The 18,323-nt window shown below is 41.1% G+C and overlaps 1 protein-coding gene across 1 annotated transcript in view; it reads left to right on the top strand.

Moving 5' to 3' along the window:
* LOC130886847 (pregnancy zone protein-like) overlaps positions 1–18,323 on the top strand; it is a 50,661-nt gene that overhangs the window by 15,712 nt on the left and 16,626 nt on the right. Inside the window, exons 11-17 of the mRNA XM_057789051.1 lie at positions 1,736–1,897; positions 3,445–3,672; positions 4,455–4,518; positions 8,317–8,459; positions 11,667–11,816; positions 12,935–13,087; positions 17,462–17,569. Coding sequence (XP_057645034.1) covers positions 1,736–1,897; positions 3,445–3,672; positions 4,455–4,518; positions 8,317–8,459; positions 11,667–11,816; positions 12,935–13,087; positions 17,462–17,569 — 1,008 coding nt within the window. The remainder of the gene's footprint in view (positions 1–1,735; positions 1,898–3,444; positions 3,673–4,454; positions 4,519–8,316; positions 8,460–11,666; positions 11,817–12,934; positions 13,088–17,461; positions 17,570–18,323) is intronic.

Below are 18,323 nucleotides of genomic sequence, written 5' to 3' on the forward strand. Positions count from 1 at the left end.
CTAATCCAGTTTTCCCCAGAAATAATTTTTAAAAGTAATTATGTTAGTCAGCTTTCCATTACTATAACAAGATACCTGAGACCCTTAACTTATAAAGGTAAAAAGTTTATTTTGGCCCAGGGAAGTCTCAGTCCATTGTGAGTTGTGTCTGTAGTGACACCACACATTATAGTGAAGATAAAAAGAAGGGCAAATTCTCCCGAGAGAGAGAGAGAGAGAGAGAGAGAGAGAGAGAGAGAGAGCCTAGATTCCAGTCTCCTTGGACAACACACTGCCAATGACCCAAGGACTACAAATTCAGTACCAATAGCACCACACTGGAATCCAAGCCTTTGGGAAACATTTAACATGCAAGAGATATCAACAGCCTTTTGTCTAGATGATAAAATTTTTAATTACTGAAACATTTTTAAAGATTTATTTTTCAGGGCTGAAGCAATGTTTGTAATAGCAACACTGGTAAATTCTAGGCCAGATAATACAATGGAGTAAACTGCCCTTTTCCTTTCATATATCGCATAGGTTTTGGGCAGTTTTCAACTTTGCTTTCACGACAAATAATCTTTGGACTAAGTTGATGAGCAATTTCCTCACTTTGCAAGTTTATATCTGAATTTGACTTTTATGCTTTCTTCATTCATTTTTACTATTTCCTATCAAATTGGAAGAGACACGGATAAGTGTGTTGGGGTTTGGCAAGGCCTTCACAGGTAGAGAGAAAATCACGAGAAAACGGAAACATGTGAGTTCCCTGGAAATGAAAGATCGAAAGGGAGATAGCAGCCTAACAGCCGGAAGTCAGGGCAGGAACTCAAGGCAGGAACCTGGAGGCAAGCATTGAAGCAGAGGCTATGAAGGAGTGCTGCTTACTGGCTTGTTCCTTATGGTTTGATGGGTTTACTTTTTTATGAAACCCATGGTCACCTGTCCAGGGGTGGGCCCACTCACAATGGACTGGGCCTTCCCACATCATCATAAAGAAAGTGCAGCACAGACTTGCCCACGGGCCAACCTAGGGAGGGCAACTTTTTTCAGTTCAGGTTCTGTCTTCTAAAAGGACTTTAGTTTGTATCACACTGATATAAAAGTAACTAGCACAAGGAGTTGGGGAGATGGCTCGGTGGTTAAGAGGTGGCTCCTCCTGAGGACCTGAGTTCAATTCCTAGCTCCCACATCAGGCAGCCATAATGGATAAGTTCACTAAGTGGATATAATCATTCTACATTATATGAAGTTATCAAGACATCACATCACATTGTACTCTAAAATTTAGACAGCATTCTTATTCTTCAATTAAAAAGAGTAAAATAGGGAGCTGGAGAAATGTGTCAGTGGCTAAGGACACTAGCTGCAGTTTCAGAGGACCCAGGTTCAATTCCCAGCACCCACAATACAACCACCTGAAACTCAGGGAATCTGATGCCCCCTTCCGAATTCCGACACACACATGGCACAAAATAAGAGGTAAATATGGTCAATTAAAAAAACAATAAAATTTTAAAAAATTAAAAAAAAAAAACAATAAAATAAAAATAAACTTTCAGGTTTTAAAAACTTAAGGAATATTTAAAGGAAATATCACAGTTTAAAACTCAGAAAATGTCTCATTTACAAATGTAAAGATCTTCAGTAAGGGACAGGGACAGAGCAAGAGGCAGAGATGTAAACAGAACAGACTGGAAAGATGGTGTGACTAGCTGGCATTGGTAACCAGACATCGCTTTCCTGTTTCTAGGTTCGTCTTGTCGATGAGAAGAATCAGCCAATGCCCAACAAAAACATAACTGTCCACGCGGATGTATATAAGTACCAGTCCACTTTCACCACTGATGAGCATGGCTTGGTCAACCTTGCCATTGACACGTCCAACTTCACGTCTTCATTCATGGGCATCACAGTAAGTGGAAATGGGAACGTGAGGCCGAAAAGGTTTAGGTCAGGGGACTACACAACATGAGGATGTGTGAGAGGTGCATGAACTCTGGGGACAAAAGAAATCATGATAGGAAATAACACAGAGTAATGTGGAAACTTTAATCAGGAAGGCCGGAAAGTTCTGTGTCAGGGACACTTACAGCATGGCCAGTCTTCAGGAACACAAAATACCAGCCTTGTATTGCCTTGAAGTTTTAAATATTTTCATAGTTCTATTACCAGTTAGATTATCCCTGATTCCTTTAGCATAATACGATTTTTGTTTGTGCTTAAACATTCAAATAATCTTAAGCAATAAAGTTTTAAGAAGATAAAGCAACAGCTACCTACACAAGACCTGTACATAACCGGGCCTATCAACACTTCATAACAGATGGGGGGTCATAAGGCCCCACCCTGCCAGAAGAGCAGATTGTGGAAGGTTGCAGGGGGAGGGGAATCATATTCCACATTGCCCCCACTCAATCAAATAACCCCCAACTGGGTCACACACAAAAAAAAAAAGGCACAAAAATAGAGAGGTTCAGGAAGAAGAGACTTAGTTCGATGGTCAATGGGATAAGAAAAAAAAATAAGTTTGAGGACTTGATTAAGAATATAGATATGAAATTATAAAAGGATGAATAAGTAAAGGAAAATAAGTATCCTGACATGCAAATAATAAAGTAAATCTATACAGAAAAAATTATACATGAGCCTTACAAGCACAGTGAGCATTCCTTCTTTCCTTTCTTTTTTCCTTCCTTTCTTCATGCTTCCTTTCTGGGCCAGAGGATTTTGAGACAGCCCTGGCTGTCCTAGAACTCACTCTGTAGAGCAGGCTAGCCTTGAGTTCACAGAGGTCTACCTGTCTCTGCCTCCTGAGTGCTGGGATTAAAAGTGTGCACCACCACATCTGACTCAGGGTGAGCATTTCTTAATCCCAGAACTTAGGAAACAGAAGGAAGAAGTGTAAGCTTTAAAGCCAACCTGAGATACAGAAGCTTAAATAAACTTGAGATGTTGACTGAGTTTTCTGTCCTGCCCAGTTTCTGCAATCATTAAGTCCCAAAGAAATCACACAGAGGTCTACACTAGTTATAAACTGATTGGCCCAGTATCTCAGGCTTCTTATTAACTCTTACAACTTATATTAGCTCATTATTCTTGTCTATGTCAGCCAAGTGGCTTGGTACCTTTTTCGGTGAGGCAGTTACATCTTGCTTGCTCTGTGGCCGGGTCAGGACTGCAGAAAGAACTTCCTTCTTCTCAGAATTCTCCTGTTCTCATTGACCCACCTCTATCTCCTGTCTGGTTGTCCCGCCTATACTTCCTGCCTGGCTACTGGCCAATCAGCATTTATTGAAAATATAATTGACAGAATACAGACCATTAAGAGGGAGGTGGGAAAGCAGCTATCGACTTAAGAAAACAGACTTTTTACAATATTTTTTACAAAAAGATATTGTATAGGTAGTTAGACAGACAGACAGACACTAAGCACAAATGTGCTCTTCGTTTTCCCATTAGGTCTCCTACAAGGAAAACAATAACTGCTATGATAACTGGTGGCTTAGTGAATTCCACACACAAGCACATCATTCCGCAACTCGTATCTTCTCCCCGAGCAAGAGTTATGTTCATCTTGAACTTGTTCTTGGTACTTTGTCCTGTGGGCAAACTCAGGAGATTCGGACACAATACATTTTGAACAGAGACCTCCTGAAGGATGAAAAAGATTTAACCTTTTACTATCTGGTAAGAATGAGAATCCCTGCATCTCTTTCTAATTGTATAAACTCCAGATTTACTAAATTCCTCTCAGAAGAGCAGGTTTTGTAGGACATCAGTGTTAATATTGGAGTTTTTGGGGGGTTGTACTAAAAGATAAACTGCTTCCTATGAAATTACTCAGGCTTTAGTTCATCATTTTTCCTGTTCACCACTGAAATATTGACTCTAGACATTTCTTTATTTCTTTGAAGAGGTAACAGATTTATAAGAGTTTTAATTTCTGTTTCATCTCTTCATGGTCCTGGGACCTTGGATAATTTACTGGACTTCATGCTCTAAAATGAGTAGAAGTCAGCTCACCTGAACACTGGAAACAACAGTCCACGTAATTATTATATATTTAATTATTATATATATATTGATTTCATATATTGATTATATATATTGATTTCAGAATCAGGCCCACAGAGAGCAAGTTTTGTTTATTTTAAAGGAAGAGTAACAGCAGAGGATACTTCTATTTTACATTTACCTCCACTGTTTACCTCACATACAGTAGGTGCTAAAGACGTACACATACATACTTTTCACAGATTCCTAGGAATGATAAATATTGAACAACATAAAACACAAAATTGTGTACTTATTATTTAAAATGTATATATGTACATATAGGAAAATGGTGGGAGGAAAATACCGTGATAGAAATAACTCCTAAGTTGCAGTAACATGGTAGTTGATTATATATCGTAAGTATGCTGAAGCTAGGCAGACAGGCCTTACGATGGATTTCCTTCTGTCTTCAGATAAAAGCAAGGGGAAGCATCTTTAGCTCAGGAACCCACCTGTTGTCGTTTGAACAGGGAAACAGTAAGTATCTTCCCTTTTTTATGCCCTCACATCTTGCCAAACCCTCTGGGCAAGATGGAAGCCCTCTCACATTACAGGAAGTGCATGCAGCTCTCAATTATCCCTGGAGGAAGCTGCTCTGAACACTTCTGCATCTTAGGGTATTTTCCCTGAATGAAAGAATATTAAATTTATAACTATTTTCAAAAAGTCAAAAATAATCAAAATGCAAGAAAAAAATGACCAAAGAAAACTTCTCTTCAGGTATTTGTGTGACAGATCCCTGTTGCTGCCTTGATGTGATACCACACATTTCCTGGCATATAACACATTTCTGTTCAGAAGCCTCACTGGGCTCAAGTCAGTGTATTAACAGGACTGCCTTAGATCTGCTAGAAGGACCTAATGTCCTTGCCTCTCCTACGTGCCTTTGCTATGTCCTGATTGATTCCTTTACCTTCAAAGCCAGCTCCAGCCTCAAAGCTCACCTGCCTTTGAAAACCATCCTTGTAATGACCTTGACTCTACCTGGATAATTCAAACTAATTTTCACATCTCAAGGTCCTGGTTTAGCATCTGGAGAGACTTTATTGCCACATAAAACAACATACTCAAAGATCCCGAGATCCAATATCCAGGGTTAAAATTCTGCTTATCACAATCATTCCAAAATCCACAAATACATCCAACAAGTCAAATTCAGTCTCTCCATCAACAAGTGCCTCAATCCGTCATGGCCTTTATATGAGCCCCCAAATCTCATATATCATACACAACAAACCAGTTCCAAATCGCATCATCTCAAATCTTCTAAATTAAGCATAAATACAATCCAAGCCAAGGAGAAAAATCATCCATCTAGAACAGCGTTTTTCAACCTATGGGTCATGACCCCTTCAGGGTCACTTATCAGCCATCCTCCATATCAAATATTTACATTATGATTCATAATAGTAGCAAAATTACAGTTATGAAGTATCAATGAAATAATCTTATAATTGGAGTCACCACCACATGAGGAGATGGATTAAAAGGTCGCAGCATCAGGAAGGTTGAGAACCACTGCTCTACAGAGATATGAAATCCACCTAGACAAACAGCCCCAGATCCCAACACAGACCTGTCCTCTTTGGTTGTCCTCTGTCCTCTTAACTGACTCTTAACTTGAAGCCACCCTTCCTTTTCCGCTAACACGGCATGTGTCTGCACGCTGGTTTTGTGTCCGGTACTTAGAGGGATCAAATGCCCTCCCTTCACTTACCCTTTTTGGGTAAATTCCTCAGGAATCATGTCGTCCTCCTATATGCCACACAATATTATACATCCTGCTGGACAAGGGCTTCTCCATGGATTTTCCTGGATAACTGCTCCTCTCATTTTGGCTTTTGCTCAGATGGAGTGGGGACTCTGTCAGCCACACTTATAATCTCTTCAAGGGAACTTTGAAGAGCGAGCTTTGGGGTGGAACATGGTGGCATTTTCACTTTTCTATGACGTTAGCAAGATGACATCCTTTATGTGGTTTCTCTCTCTAACGTGCAATCACCAGAAATCACTCTGTGTTCCTTAGAAGTTGGACAATGTGAGTTTCCAACAATTATCAAGTCCTGCTTGCTCCGTGGTGAGCAACTCTGTTATCACCTCCCCAGCATAGCAGTGTTGTATGGAGCAGCGGGCTATGTCCCTGGCATCTGGCTGCCCATATGGCTCGTTTATGTCCCAAAATAATTATATGGAAATTGTATTTTTTTAATCATTGTTTGGCCCATTAGTTTCAGCTTCTTATTGGTTAGCTCTTATATATTGATTTAACCTATTTTTAATATTTTGTGTAGCCCCATGAGTTGGCTTATCAGGGAGGATTTTAATCTGTGTCAGTCTGGAGTGGGAGAATCATGGCGACTTTTGATTCAGCTTTTTTCTCCCAGCATTCTTTTCTGTTTATTCCACCCACCTAAGGTTTGGCCTATCAAATGGGCTAAGGCAGTTTTCTTTAATAGTTAACCAATGAAAGCAACAGATAAGATACAAAAACCATCTCTATCATAGCAGGAAGAAACCAGGTTGGACATCAGGCTTCTCTCTGAACACCTCAATCCGTTCCCTACGTTTGCTTTCCACATAGCTTCAGGACATGGTTCAACTAGACTTTCCGCCATTGTACTTCAAGAATCCCCCTCCTCCATAGCCCTCACTGGCAGCAGATTTTTAAATTCTTCACCATTATAATCATCAATATTTATTGTTCACACAAATTACTGGAGTTTTACAGTGATGTCTCCAAGCATGTATGGAACATACTTTGGTCTCCATTCTCTTGCCCATCCTCCCCTTCCCCTTCCTGGACTCTTCTTATAGTTCTGAGTCGTTATTTTTCCTTATATAAGAAAAACCACATAATACTAATCTCTTTATCTGGCTTGTTTTGTTTAACATAGCATCCTCCAATTCCATCCATTTTCCTGATGATGATATAGTTTTGTTATTCTTTGTGGCTGAATAGTAATTGTCTGTTGTCTAAATGTACCACATTTTCTTGCCTGTTCATCTGTTGATGGATGCTTAAGTCGATTCCATATACCGGTAGCGGTGAACAGAGCCAAAGTGTGGATGTTTAGGCGTCTCTTTTGAATGCTGATCTCGTGTCCTTTTGATAAACACTGAAGAGTGAGTGGCATAGCTGGTTCATATGGTTAATCTATGTTCCGATTACTGAGGATCCTCCATGTTGTTTGCCACAGTGACTATGCTAAATTGCGTTCTCTGCATTTAGAGGTTCCCTCTCCTCCACTTCTTTGCTAGAGCTTGGGTTCTTTATGGTTTCTTTTTTGCTGTTCTGACTGGAATGAAGTGGAATTTCATTGTAAACATGATTTGCATTTCCCTAACTGAGTAGTCTGTGTCTTCACTTCTGAACTTGGCGTGCTTCCGCAGCCATTCACCTCTGAAAGCCGCTGCTCTCTGGTTGATTTGATTTTTCCCTAAGCTGAGGAAGTGATTGGTGACTACTATCCATCCACCATCTTGGATCTCCAAACATCAAGCCGCCATCTTGAATCTCCAAACACCTGGCACTACTTTCAATCTGTTTTTCCTAACCAACTGTTTGTACTATGTTACGCCTTCACTGAGATGTCTACTAGACCATGACTTTTACTCAGCACATTTCCTTGAGGACGTTTAGCCTCACAATTCTACCAGTCTAATAAAGATGCAGCATCCGTTACTCTAAAGTCAGCTCACTATGGGGGTCTTCTTAGGTCTGTAGCATCTCTTCATTCTCTGCAGTCTCACTATAGTTGTGTTATCAGTGTGTGTGTGTGTGTGTGTGTGTGTGTGTGTGTGTGTACATATGGCTAGAGAGACGGTTCAGTGGCTAAGAGCATTGGCTGCTCTTCCAGAGGACCCAGATTCAATTCCCAGCGCTCACACAGTGGCTCATAACCATCTGTAATTCCAGTTCCAAGGGATCTGATACCCTCTTCTGGCCTTTGTGAGCATTGCACACATATGCTGCACAGATATGCATGAATGCGAAGCACTCATACACATAAAATAAAATATAAAAACCTTTAGAAATAGAGCCATAGACTAAGTGGTTTTCCTACAGAACCGGAGGACAGAATTAAAGTTGTACCTATAAAAGCGTCATTTGTTCAGCGTGCACTTATCAAGCGCCACGTCACACAAGGGGTGGCAAAAGTGTGAGCCCTTCTTACGTGACTCAAATATAAATTCTTAAATATTTTAATAGCTGTTCTAATATAAAATCAAGAGTCCACTCCTAATCCGTAATCTCGAATCTTCTTCATTCTCCAGTGAAAGGGGTATTTTCCTTCCCACTTCAAGTGGAGCCAGGCATGGCTCCAGTGGCCCAGCTGCTCATCTATGCTATTTTACCTGATGGAGAAATTGTTGCCGACACTCAGAAACTCGAAATCGAAAAGTGTTTTGCCAATAAGGTGGGTGGTTATGTCTAAGCCCAATCCTTTTATTCTATCCTTTATAAGTGTGGGCAATAAATAAGTCATATCTATTTTCATTTTTTTTGAGACAGGGTCTCTCAGTGTAGCCCTGGATGTCCAAGAACTTGCTAGTAGACCAGGTTGACCTTGAGCTCCCAGAGATCCACCTGCCTCTGCCTTCCAAGTGTTGGGATTAAAGTCATGCACACCATAGCTGGCTTAATGCCCATTTTAAAGTCACCACACAGGGCTCTTTAGCTTTCCCCCAAGTACCTCTCAAGTTAGCCATCTGCTGGTACTGCCCAAAACAGGTGGCCACAGGCAGAATTTTTTTTTTAATTTAAAAGACTCATGTGGATTTCAAAATCTAGTCTACAGAAAACATATATATATATATATATATATATATATATATATATATATATATCCGTTTATTTTATGCCTATGGCTGTTTTGCCCAGATGTGTGTCTATGCACCTTATGTGTGCTTGTTACCTGTGAAGATCAGAAGAGGTCACAGGATCTTCTGGAACAGCCATGTGGGTGCTGAGAAGTGAACCCCGATCCTGTGGAAAAGCAGCTAGTGCTCTTAACTGTTAAGCCATCTCTCCAGGTCCCATATCAAACTTTTAAATTATTTTAAAACATTTTGTTACCGATTTTCCACTGAAAATGCTGTTTCACCAGGCTGTCAATCTTGTCCCGTCTATCTCCTGGCACACCTCTGATCCTGATCCAGTCATGGCAGAAGAGTGTGTGCTTTGAGCGTAAATTGAGCTCCTGAATATAGTCAGGAAAGTATACAGGTTCCTGACACTGTAGTAAGGATTAAATATAAAAAAGTAACTTGTCACAAGATCTTTTATTATGCTCCATCTAAGGAACACTGTTAAAGCTGGGCGTTGGGTCAGGAACATGGGGTAGGTTCTGTTTGGGTCTTCAGTGAGTTTCGTGTGGTGGGCCTCCTACATCAGCTCCAGGGTCTTCCGCTGTGGGTCGTGCATGGTTGCCAGGGAAATCCCGGGAGGGTTAAGTTTTGGCTCACACCACTCTAGCAGTGGGCAGCAGTCCCTCACTGGTGAGTTAGTCTCCCCTCATCACACGCCTCACACTCCAGACTTGAAACTGCCTGACAGCATATAACTGACAGAAAAAGATTACTTTCCACTCAGATTCAAATCTGAAAAATGCCTCTGAGTAAAACCATAAAAATTCTCAAAGGAAGCTCAAAGGTACATTCACTCCAGATCAAATGCCCTCTCACGTTGATCAATGGCAACAGAAAAAAAAAAAAAAAGCACTGATGATCACACAAAGGAAGACTCACACAACACTCACAAGAACACCGACTGCCACAGAGATGCCAGGAGGACGGGTCTAGGAGAGTCGCCAATTCAGGCCCCCGATGGCGTGGTGAGCAAATGGGGGGCTTGAGAGAGTGAGAAAGGACCTGGGGTCAGACAGGGACACATCTCTTCAAACCAATCTATTTTTTCCCATCTTTTACTGGATAGAGAGAAACTGTATCTATTTAAAACGTCTTCCCATTAAGACGCCGTGTACACATTAAATATGTATTAGTTTAAACTGTTTTTCTGGCAGCTAGCCCTGCAAATGTTTGCATATTATGGAAAGCTAAGTAAGAGAGAACAACACAGGGCAAATATGGTAGGTGCATGCCTCTGATCCCAGCAGAACCTGGGGTACACACTGAGTTCAAATCCAGCCTGGGCTGTGTGCAAGATCCTGTCTCAAATTCACTTAAAAACAAGTCAAATGAGAAAAAGAAAATGGTTCTGAACCCAGGGGTGGACACCGCTCAGTCCCCGAGATGAACAACTGCTGTCTTAGCTTTCTTCTTCCTCGGCTGTGGAGTGGTACACCCCACATGAGATGATTTTCCCTGGACTGCAGTGGAATGAAAGTGGCACGTGAGGTTTTCAGCTCAGATGTGATGGACCCCATGGTCTAATCTGCATCCATGCAATCCTTCCTCCTAAAAACACAAAGCAAAAAGTCCTGGGTGTCACATCGTCAGGCTGTTGGGCATTTATCCTATAATTCCATCATAATAAAAGAATAAGTAACTCTCTTCCTCTGAAACCTCACCCAAATTTTAGTCTCCACTGGCTGGGCCTATGCATTAAAGACAGCACTGATTCCTGCATCTAGTGCAGCTTCCGTCAGGATGCACATTCCGTGTCCCTTCTGGGTCCTGCGACAGGGAGCAGTTTTACGTTTTCCTGACATGTCCGGTTCTTGGCAAATAATATTTTCAGTTGATCATAATCTCAAATAGCTAACTTGTTCATTTGACATAGACATGAACTGATTCTAATGAACTTAAATTTTCTAAAAATCATATAACAAGTTGATGTCGAGCTATGATGCATATGTTCATCTCATGACAGCATGATTTCCAAGTGACCCCTTGTTGCAGCGAAATTCACTGACCCAAGTATCGTAATTTCACTGAGCATACTGACAACAGACTTCTGAAGGAAAATAAGTAAAATAAGATAAAGCACAACTAACACACTGGAATAAGGCAAAACAAGCAAGCAGGAGGAAAGGAAATTTAAGAAATATCTACATCAAGGGGAAAAACAACAGTTCCCTCACCCATGACTTTCTATTGGCCAAAGCACAATCAAAACCCTAAGAAAATTTGGGACAATTTCCCGTTGTTCTGTTCTTCTGTACTAAAACTTCAGGTATTTTTAATTTTAAGAAACTTTTTAATTTCCCAATATACATCTTAAAGTGCATATTAGATATTTAATTTTTGATGGCCCAGTAAATCTCCAGTGGCCATCAGCACTGCCCTGCTTTAGAATGTCACGTGACCATGACTGGAGGAGGCCAGGTGTCCCATCTCACCAGCTCCTTACAACCTATCCTTTGATAGGTCAGCCACCCAAGGTTTTGTGTCTTTCTTCCCAGGAGTGTTTTCAGTACCATACTGGATTCTATTTCAGAGGGATCAACATCAACTTTCTACATAAAGAAAAAAAAAAAAGTAAACCCGAGCCACACTTCCGGGTCATTCTGCAGATGCTGAATGAAGAGCCCCTAGAAAAGTCCGCGTTGTAAACCTGCTGAGATGGGAAAAGAAACTGGAAGTGAGAAACTCAGAATGGGCTGGAGGAGAGAGTCAAGCCATCTTTCTTTTAAGATATTGCTATAACCATATTCTCTTTACAGGTAAATTTGAGTTTCTCACCAGCGCAGAGCCTGCCAGCCTCTGATGCCAACCTGAAGGTCACAGCCACGCCCCTGTCCCTCTGCGCCCTCCGTGCGGTAGACCAGAGCGTGCTGCTGCTGAAGCCGGAAGCCGAGCTCTCACCTCAGTCAGTGAGTCCCACTGCGGTCTTGGTGTCAGGGAATGCTGACATGATAAGACCGTTTTTATTAACCATGACCACAGAGGACAAGAGCCTCAGCATGATTAGTATGACGTAATTCCCTAACAGTCGCTGGGCACAGGGTTTTACAGAATCATTGCGTTTTACTCTGGTGTTTCTTAACCAGTGAATAATAATTTGGGATAGGTCTTATTACTGCAGGTTATAAATAATAAAACACAGATAGGATGTGTTAATTATGGAGAGAGCATGCTTCAATACATTTTAGAGGAACTAAATTTCCAATCCACTTGCTAGCCTGTAACAACTCAGATTATGTAAGATGCCGGGCTTTTATGCTTTCTCTAAAATCAAGCACTTACTGGTCTTAAGAGTGGGCAAAGATAGTTTCTTTTCAAACATGCCTTCAAAATGTCTTTGTGTTTTCAAAGAAACATCCTTGCTTACTGGCTTTGTGGTGTCTTTAGCAGTTTTACAGTTATCCTCAGCTTCTTGCCTCCAGGTCCAGCACTACTGAGACCAGGGTAGCTAAGACAAACGGTTCAGAAGTCATCTAGTTGTCTCTGTGTGCGCATTACCCTGCCTCCCTCTGCACTGTTAACCTGAAAACTGCCAGCCTCTAGCTCTTGCCTTCATAGTCTTCTACACTTAGACCAATGCTGACAAATTCACTTCGTTTTTTTAGAAAGAGTCTCGTATAGTCCAGCTGTCATTGAACTCATAAGACAGTTACGGATGACCTTGAGTTTTTGATCCACAAGCCCCCACCTCCCAAGCGCTGGGATTACAGGCTTGCACCAGCATGCCTGGTTTATGTAGTGCTCGGATTGAAATCCAAGGTTTCATGCCTGTTAGACAAGTACTCCACCAACTGAGCTACATCGCCATCCTCTCAGCCCTTTAAATACTGTATTTATGCACAAGAAGATCAAAAACTTGGACATTCAGTCTTTTTCCATGATTCCCTGCCTCATCCCTGATAGCACACACGCAGCAAAGGCGAACACAACATGGTGGCTTAGATTCCATATTGAGCATTATCCCATTTAAAATTCTCTCAACAGGAGAACAAGAAACAGTTTCCCTTTGTTCTCCTCCAATGTACAGATCTATGGGTTACTGCCAGCAAAGCCTCCCCACGGTGTTCATTATGGCGGGAATGACGAAAACTGCATCACCGTAGACGATATCACTCACAACGGGATTGTGTACACACCAAAGCAGGACCTGGGCGATGACGACATGAGCAGTGTGTTTGAGGTAATCCCTCCTGGAACTCTCCAGAGCTGGTTGATAAGCCTGTGTTAAAATGCAAAATCCTGAAGCTTCTGAGCACTACAATCTTATCCTACCCTCTCTAACCAAACAATCATCAACAGAAAAGACTCTGAGTTTGTTACTTTGTGCACATACATATCTACCAGAATTTCTCTAGCACCTTAAGTAACAGTGGCTTACTGTTTTATAGCTTTATATGTAGATATGTAAATATGTATATATTATATCTTAGAGATTAATACATGAGTAGCTCCTTGGCAGCTGTAATATAAGTCATTTGAATGATAAATTCTTTAAAGTATCTGTATATACATTGTTGATCATATTCCCCAGGTATTGTGTCCCCTCTCTTTCCTTAATCCCCCCTTTCTGTGTGTTCCCTTTGTCCCCCAGAATGTTTTGCTTCTACTCTTATTAATATATGTAGACATGACTTTATAAAGTCATGGAACCACAAATGATAGAAAACATAGTCATTAAAAACATGCAATATTTTTTAATATTTTTCTTTCTAAGATGGGTTTAGTTCACTTAATATGATTACCTACAGTTGTGTATGTTTTCTTGCAAATGTCATGGCTTCATTGTTCTTTATGGCTGAAAATTCATATATGTATTTTATATGTACATATACATACACTTTTTCCCTTATCCATGTGTTGTAATATGAGCGGCAGGGCTGCGTCCCCGGCACCCGGCCGCCCGCATGGCTTATGCCCCAAAATAATTACACAGAAACTGTATTCTTTTGATCACTGCCTGGCCCATTATTTCCAGCCTCTTATTGGCTAGCTCTTACATATTGATCTAACCCATTTCTAATATTCTGTGTAGCACCATGAGCTGGCTTACCAGGGAAGATCTTAACCTGCGTCTGTCTGGAATGGGAGAATCATGGCGACTCCTCACTCGGCTTCTTTCTCCCAGCATTCTGTCTGTTTACTCCGCCTACCTAATTTTCTGTCCTATTAAAGGGGCCAAGGCAGTTTCTTTATTACTTAACCAATGAAACAACAGATAGAAAGATGACCCACCTCCATCATTTCCCCTTTTTCTGTTTAAACAAAAAAGAAAGACTTTAACTTTAACATAGTAAAATTACATATAACAAAACAGTTATCAAGCAAGAATTACAGTTACAATATTTATATCTATTTTATCTTTTATCATTACTAAGGAAAACTATAACTATAACTAACCATTCTTCAACTCCATCAAAGACTCCAGAAGGATATAATATTACGTAAGCAAACAAGAGATCCAAAACTCTAGAAATGACAGAGTCATCTCGCTGCCTGGACAGTCACCCAAAGTTCTTTTGTACTGTTGGGGCATCCATCTTCAGCCTTCAGGCCCATAGTATCCAGCAGACATTTTCATCAAGCAGGAAATTTCAAAGACAGTTCAGTCACTTTTTGCTGTGTGCTGCAGAATGTCTTGCAGACTCTTTCATGAGTCAGGAACCCCGAAAGACCATCTCACCTTTAGGCAAGTTCAGCAGTCCTTTTTCTGCGGGTTCTCTGTGTCCAGTTTATGCAACAGTCTGGGCAAGAGCAGTTTCTTGCCCAAATGGCTATCAAACTCCTTAAGGAGCCTCTTCAATGCCCATCTTCCTCTTGAAGTAGATTGGTGCTGCCAGGAGCAGACGTGTCTCATTGTCATGAAAAGCCCTAAGTTATTAAAACATTTAAATGCCATATTCTGCAGTCTTTGAAAGATATGAAGAATGCCTATCTAGCTGAAATATATCTATGCATATCTAGAAAATCTAACTAACATGACTACAAGCTTGACTATTATTTATGATTATCCAGTAGCAACCTATATTTCCTAATTATACATTACATTTTTAAATGAACTACACAATCACAATACCTTAATCAAGATCAGAAATACATATACATATAACAAAATTGACCTTAAAATCTATACCAATGCAAATTATTCATATCTATATCATATCCCCATTTAAATGTAAAAGAACATTTATAAACAATATTTGGGAATATGGGCGCAGTTTTTTCTCTCCAAACTGCTTCCTGCTGAATGGGGGCGTCGTTAATTAGGTCTTTCATGGTGTAACCTGTGTGCCAGGGTCATCTCAGTCGGCAGTTGAATGAAGTAATTTTCTGAAGGTGTTCACAGCAACCTTTCAGGAGGGCGTGGTCTATCATACCACATTGGGATAGACACAATCCACAGAGTCTCATCCTCTGTGAAAACAAAAGAAGACCCTCTCCAAAGCATCATATCCTTAGACCCATATTCTGAAATCATAATACCCTTATATCCATTCTGGTTTAGCTTGGCAGCCCATATAATGAAATGTCTCTCTGTACTTAGCTCCTTTACAGTCAAAAATTTTAAAGAAAACACAATAATACAAAGAATCCAGACTCTCTGTGAATTTTCCATTTTTACGTGGCTTATTTTTCTTTATTTCTTTTAATCTATAACTATCTGTACTCTGTCTCTTTAAAGACTTTACCCTTTTTTTAAGACATTAACTTTATTCTTTATATATATTTTTCTCTCTCTCTCAAGCCTACGTACATTCATCCAACAGTGTCTGAATCAGTTCTATTGTGAATCTAATTTTTTTACTATCCAGGAGCACTTTGTTTTGTGCTTTTAAATCGCTAAGCACTTAATCTAAGCTGTGACATTCCTAGGTCAAAAACAGGTACTGCCTGCTTGCCCCGCCCAGTCCAACATGGCGGAGCCGCTCGTGCCTCTGATCCTTGCACATTGCACCAGTAGCGTGGTGGAGCTGTTTGTGCCTCTGAGCCGCAGCACAAAATGACTTCCTTTTAGGCACACAGTGAGTCTAGTTGCCATCAAACAAATCGTAGCACTTTACTCCAAATGCTCCATTCAAAAGCTCTGTCTCCTGCAGGAGCCAGACAGAGATCGCAATGGCGGCACAGCCCAGAAAGCCGGCATTTTAAAACAGCCAGTTTTTTCCTGTTGCTGAGTCAGGACAATTTCTTTGCGGCACGCAATCCACAAACAGCAAAAAGCTGTCTTAAATTCTCTCTCTCTCTCCTTTTTAAGCCCTCTCAGGTTTTACGTGGAGTTCATTAGCACGTTGGGTGCCACTCTGTTGTAATAAGAGCTGCGGGGCTGCGTCCCCGGCACCCGGCCGCCCGCATGGCTTATGCCCCAAAATAATTACACAGAAACTGTATTCTTTTAATCACTGCCTGGCCCATTATTTCCAGCCTCTTATTGGCTAGCTCTTACATATTGATCTAACCCATTTCTAATATTCTGTGTAGCACCATGAGCTGGCTTACCAGGGAAGATCTTAACCTGCGTCTGTCTGGAATGGGAGAATCATGGCGACTCCTCACTCGGCTTCTTTCTCCCAGCATTCTGTCTGTTTACTCCGCCTACCTAATTTTCTGTCCTATTAAAGGGGCCAAGGCAGTTTCTTTATTACTTAACCAATGAAACAACAGATAGAAAGATGACCCACTTCCATCATCCATGCCTCTGGTTTTGGACTCCTAAGTGGGCTCCACAAGTTAGCTATTGCCAACAGTGATTCAGTGAACACTGGAGTGCAAGTGTCTCCATGGTGGGCTGGTTTGCGTGCTTTAGGTAAAGGGATAGTAGAGTCATATGGAATATTTACCTCCATTTAGTCTTTTGAGAAACCTCCATACTTCCACAGTGACTGAACTGGTTTACACGGCCAACAGCAGTGACCATTTCCTCGTCAGTGTTTGCTGTTGTGTTTTTCCTTCATGACTGCCATTCTGACTGGACTAACAGGGAATCTCAGTATGATTGATTTGCACTTCTCCAGTGGCTAGGGAAGCTGAACTCGTTTCATATGTTATTTGACCACTTACATTTCATTTTTGAGAACTATCAGTCTGTTAACTTCATTAACCTGTTTGCTTATTGGGTTGATATTTTGTTGTTTAGGATTTCTTAGCTATTTATATATTGCAGATAATTAATCCTCTGTCAGGTGTACAGTTGGTCAAGATTTTCTCCCCTTCTGTAGACAGTGCCTTCATGACCAGCTGACTGGTTTCTTTGCTTTGCAGAACTTTTTAATTTCACAGGGTCCCATTTGCCAATGTAAATTTTTTTTTTTTTGGTTTTTCAAGACAGGGTGTGGTGGCCAATGTAAATTTTTAAGATTAATTACAACTAAGCTGAGCCATGAGCGTTAAATATATCCAGACTGTGAACTAAATTTTATCTTATCAAAATAGACTAAAATCTTGTTTTTACCTTTAAAACATATATAATTCTTCCTATAGAGGACTGCAGCTTAGCTGAGAACAATTTAAGTCCCCTCTCTGGAGTTTCCAATATGCTTTAACATGTAATATTTTCCAGTCTGTAGGATTAAATATTTTTACCAACTCCAAAATCCACAAACCACGCTTTTGCCAGCCGGTTCGTGCCTATTCAGGAATGGGAAGCAGCTATAGAGGTAAATGTATGATTTCTTTGTCTGCTAGAATAAAAGGAGAAAAAAAATGATGTTTCACTGGGGTAGGGTGGGAGTTTAAAGAATGTTTTTATACAATTGGCTTATACATATATACATATACATCATATACATGTATATCATATACATGTACGTCTTAGGCACCACTCAACTCCTTTGGCAATGTATTCACAAGTCACATCTTCTGCCAAAAATAGAACTCAGACGAGATTATTGCTTCTCTCCCTAGCATGCCCTCCCCCCTCCCCACTTCTCTCTTCCCCCACATCCCTCCCCTCTCTCCCTCTTCTTGTCAAAATTGTTTTTTTATCCTAGACATCAATCATCTCGCTTCTTCACATCCCTTCTGTAGACACCACAGCTCAGTCAGTCGTGACAGCATTTGAGGCTTCGGGCCACGGCCAGCACTCCATCTCAGTGGCTGAGCTTCGGGCCACAGCCAGCACTCCATCTCAGTGGCTGAGCTTCGGGCCACGGCCAGCACTCCATCTCAGTGGCTGAGCTTCGGGCCACGGCCAGCACTCCATCTCAGTGGCTGAGCTTCGGGCCACGGCCAGCACTCCATCTCAGTGGCTGGACTTCGGGCCACGGCCAGCACTCCATCTCAGTGGCTGAGCTTCAGGCCACGGCCAGCACTCTATCTCAGTGGCTGAGCTCCATGTGGCTTATCTTTAGGCTCACACAGAAGCTGTTTGTGAGTCTGTTTCTTTTGCCTCACTGAGTCTTGCCTTAAAAGACATCTTTATC

The sequence above is a fragment of the Chionomys nivalis genome, chromosome 1 (assembly GCF_950005125.1).
Source record: "Chionomys nivalis chromosome 1, mChiNiv1.1, whole genome shotgun sequence".
NCBI classification, from domain to species: domain Eukaryota; kingdom Metazoa; phylum Chordata; class Mammalia; order Rodentia; family Cricetidae; genus Chionomys; species Chionomys nivalis.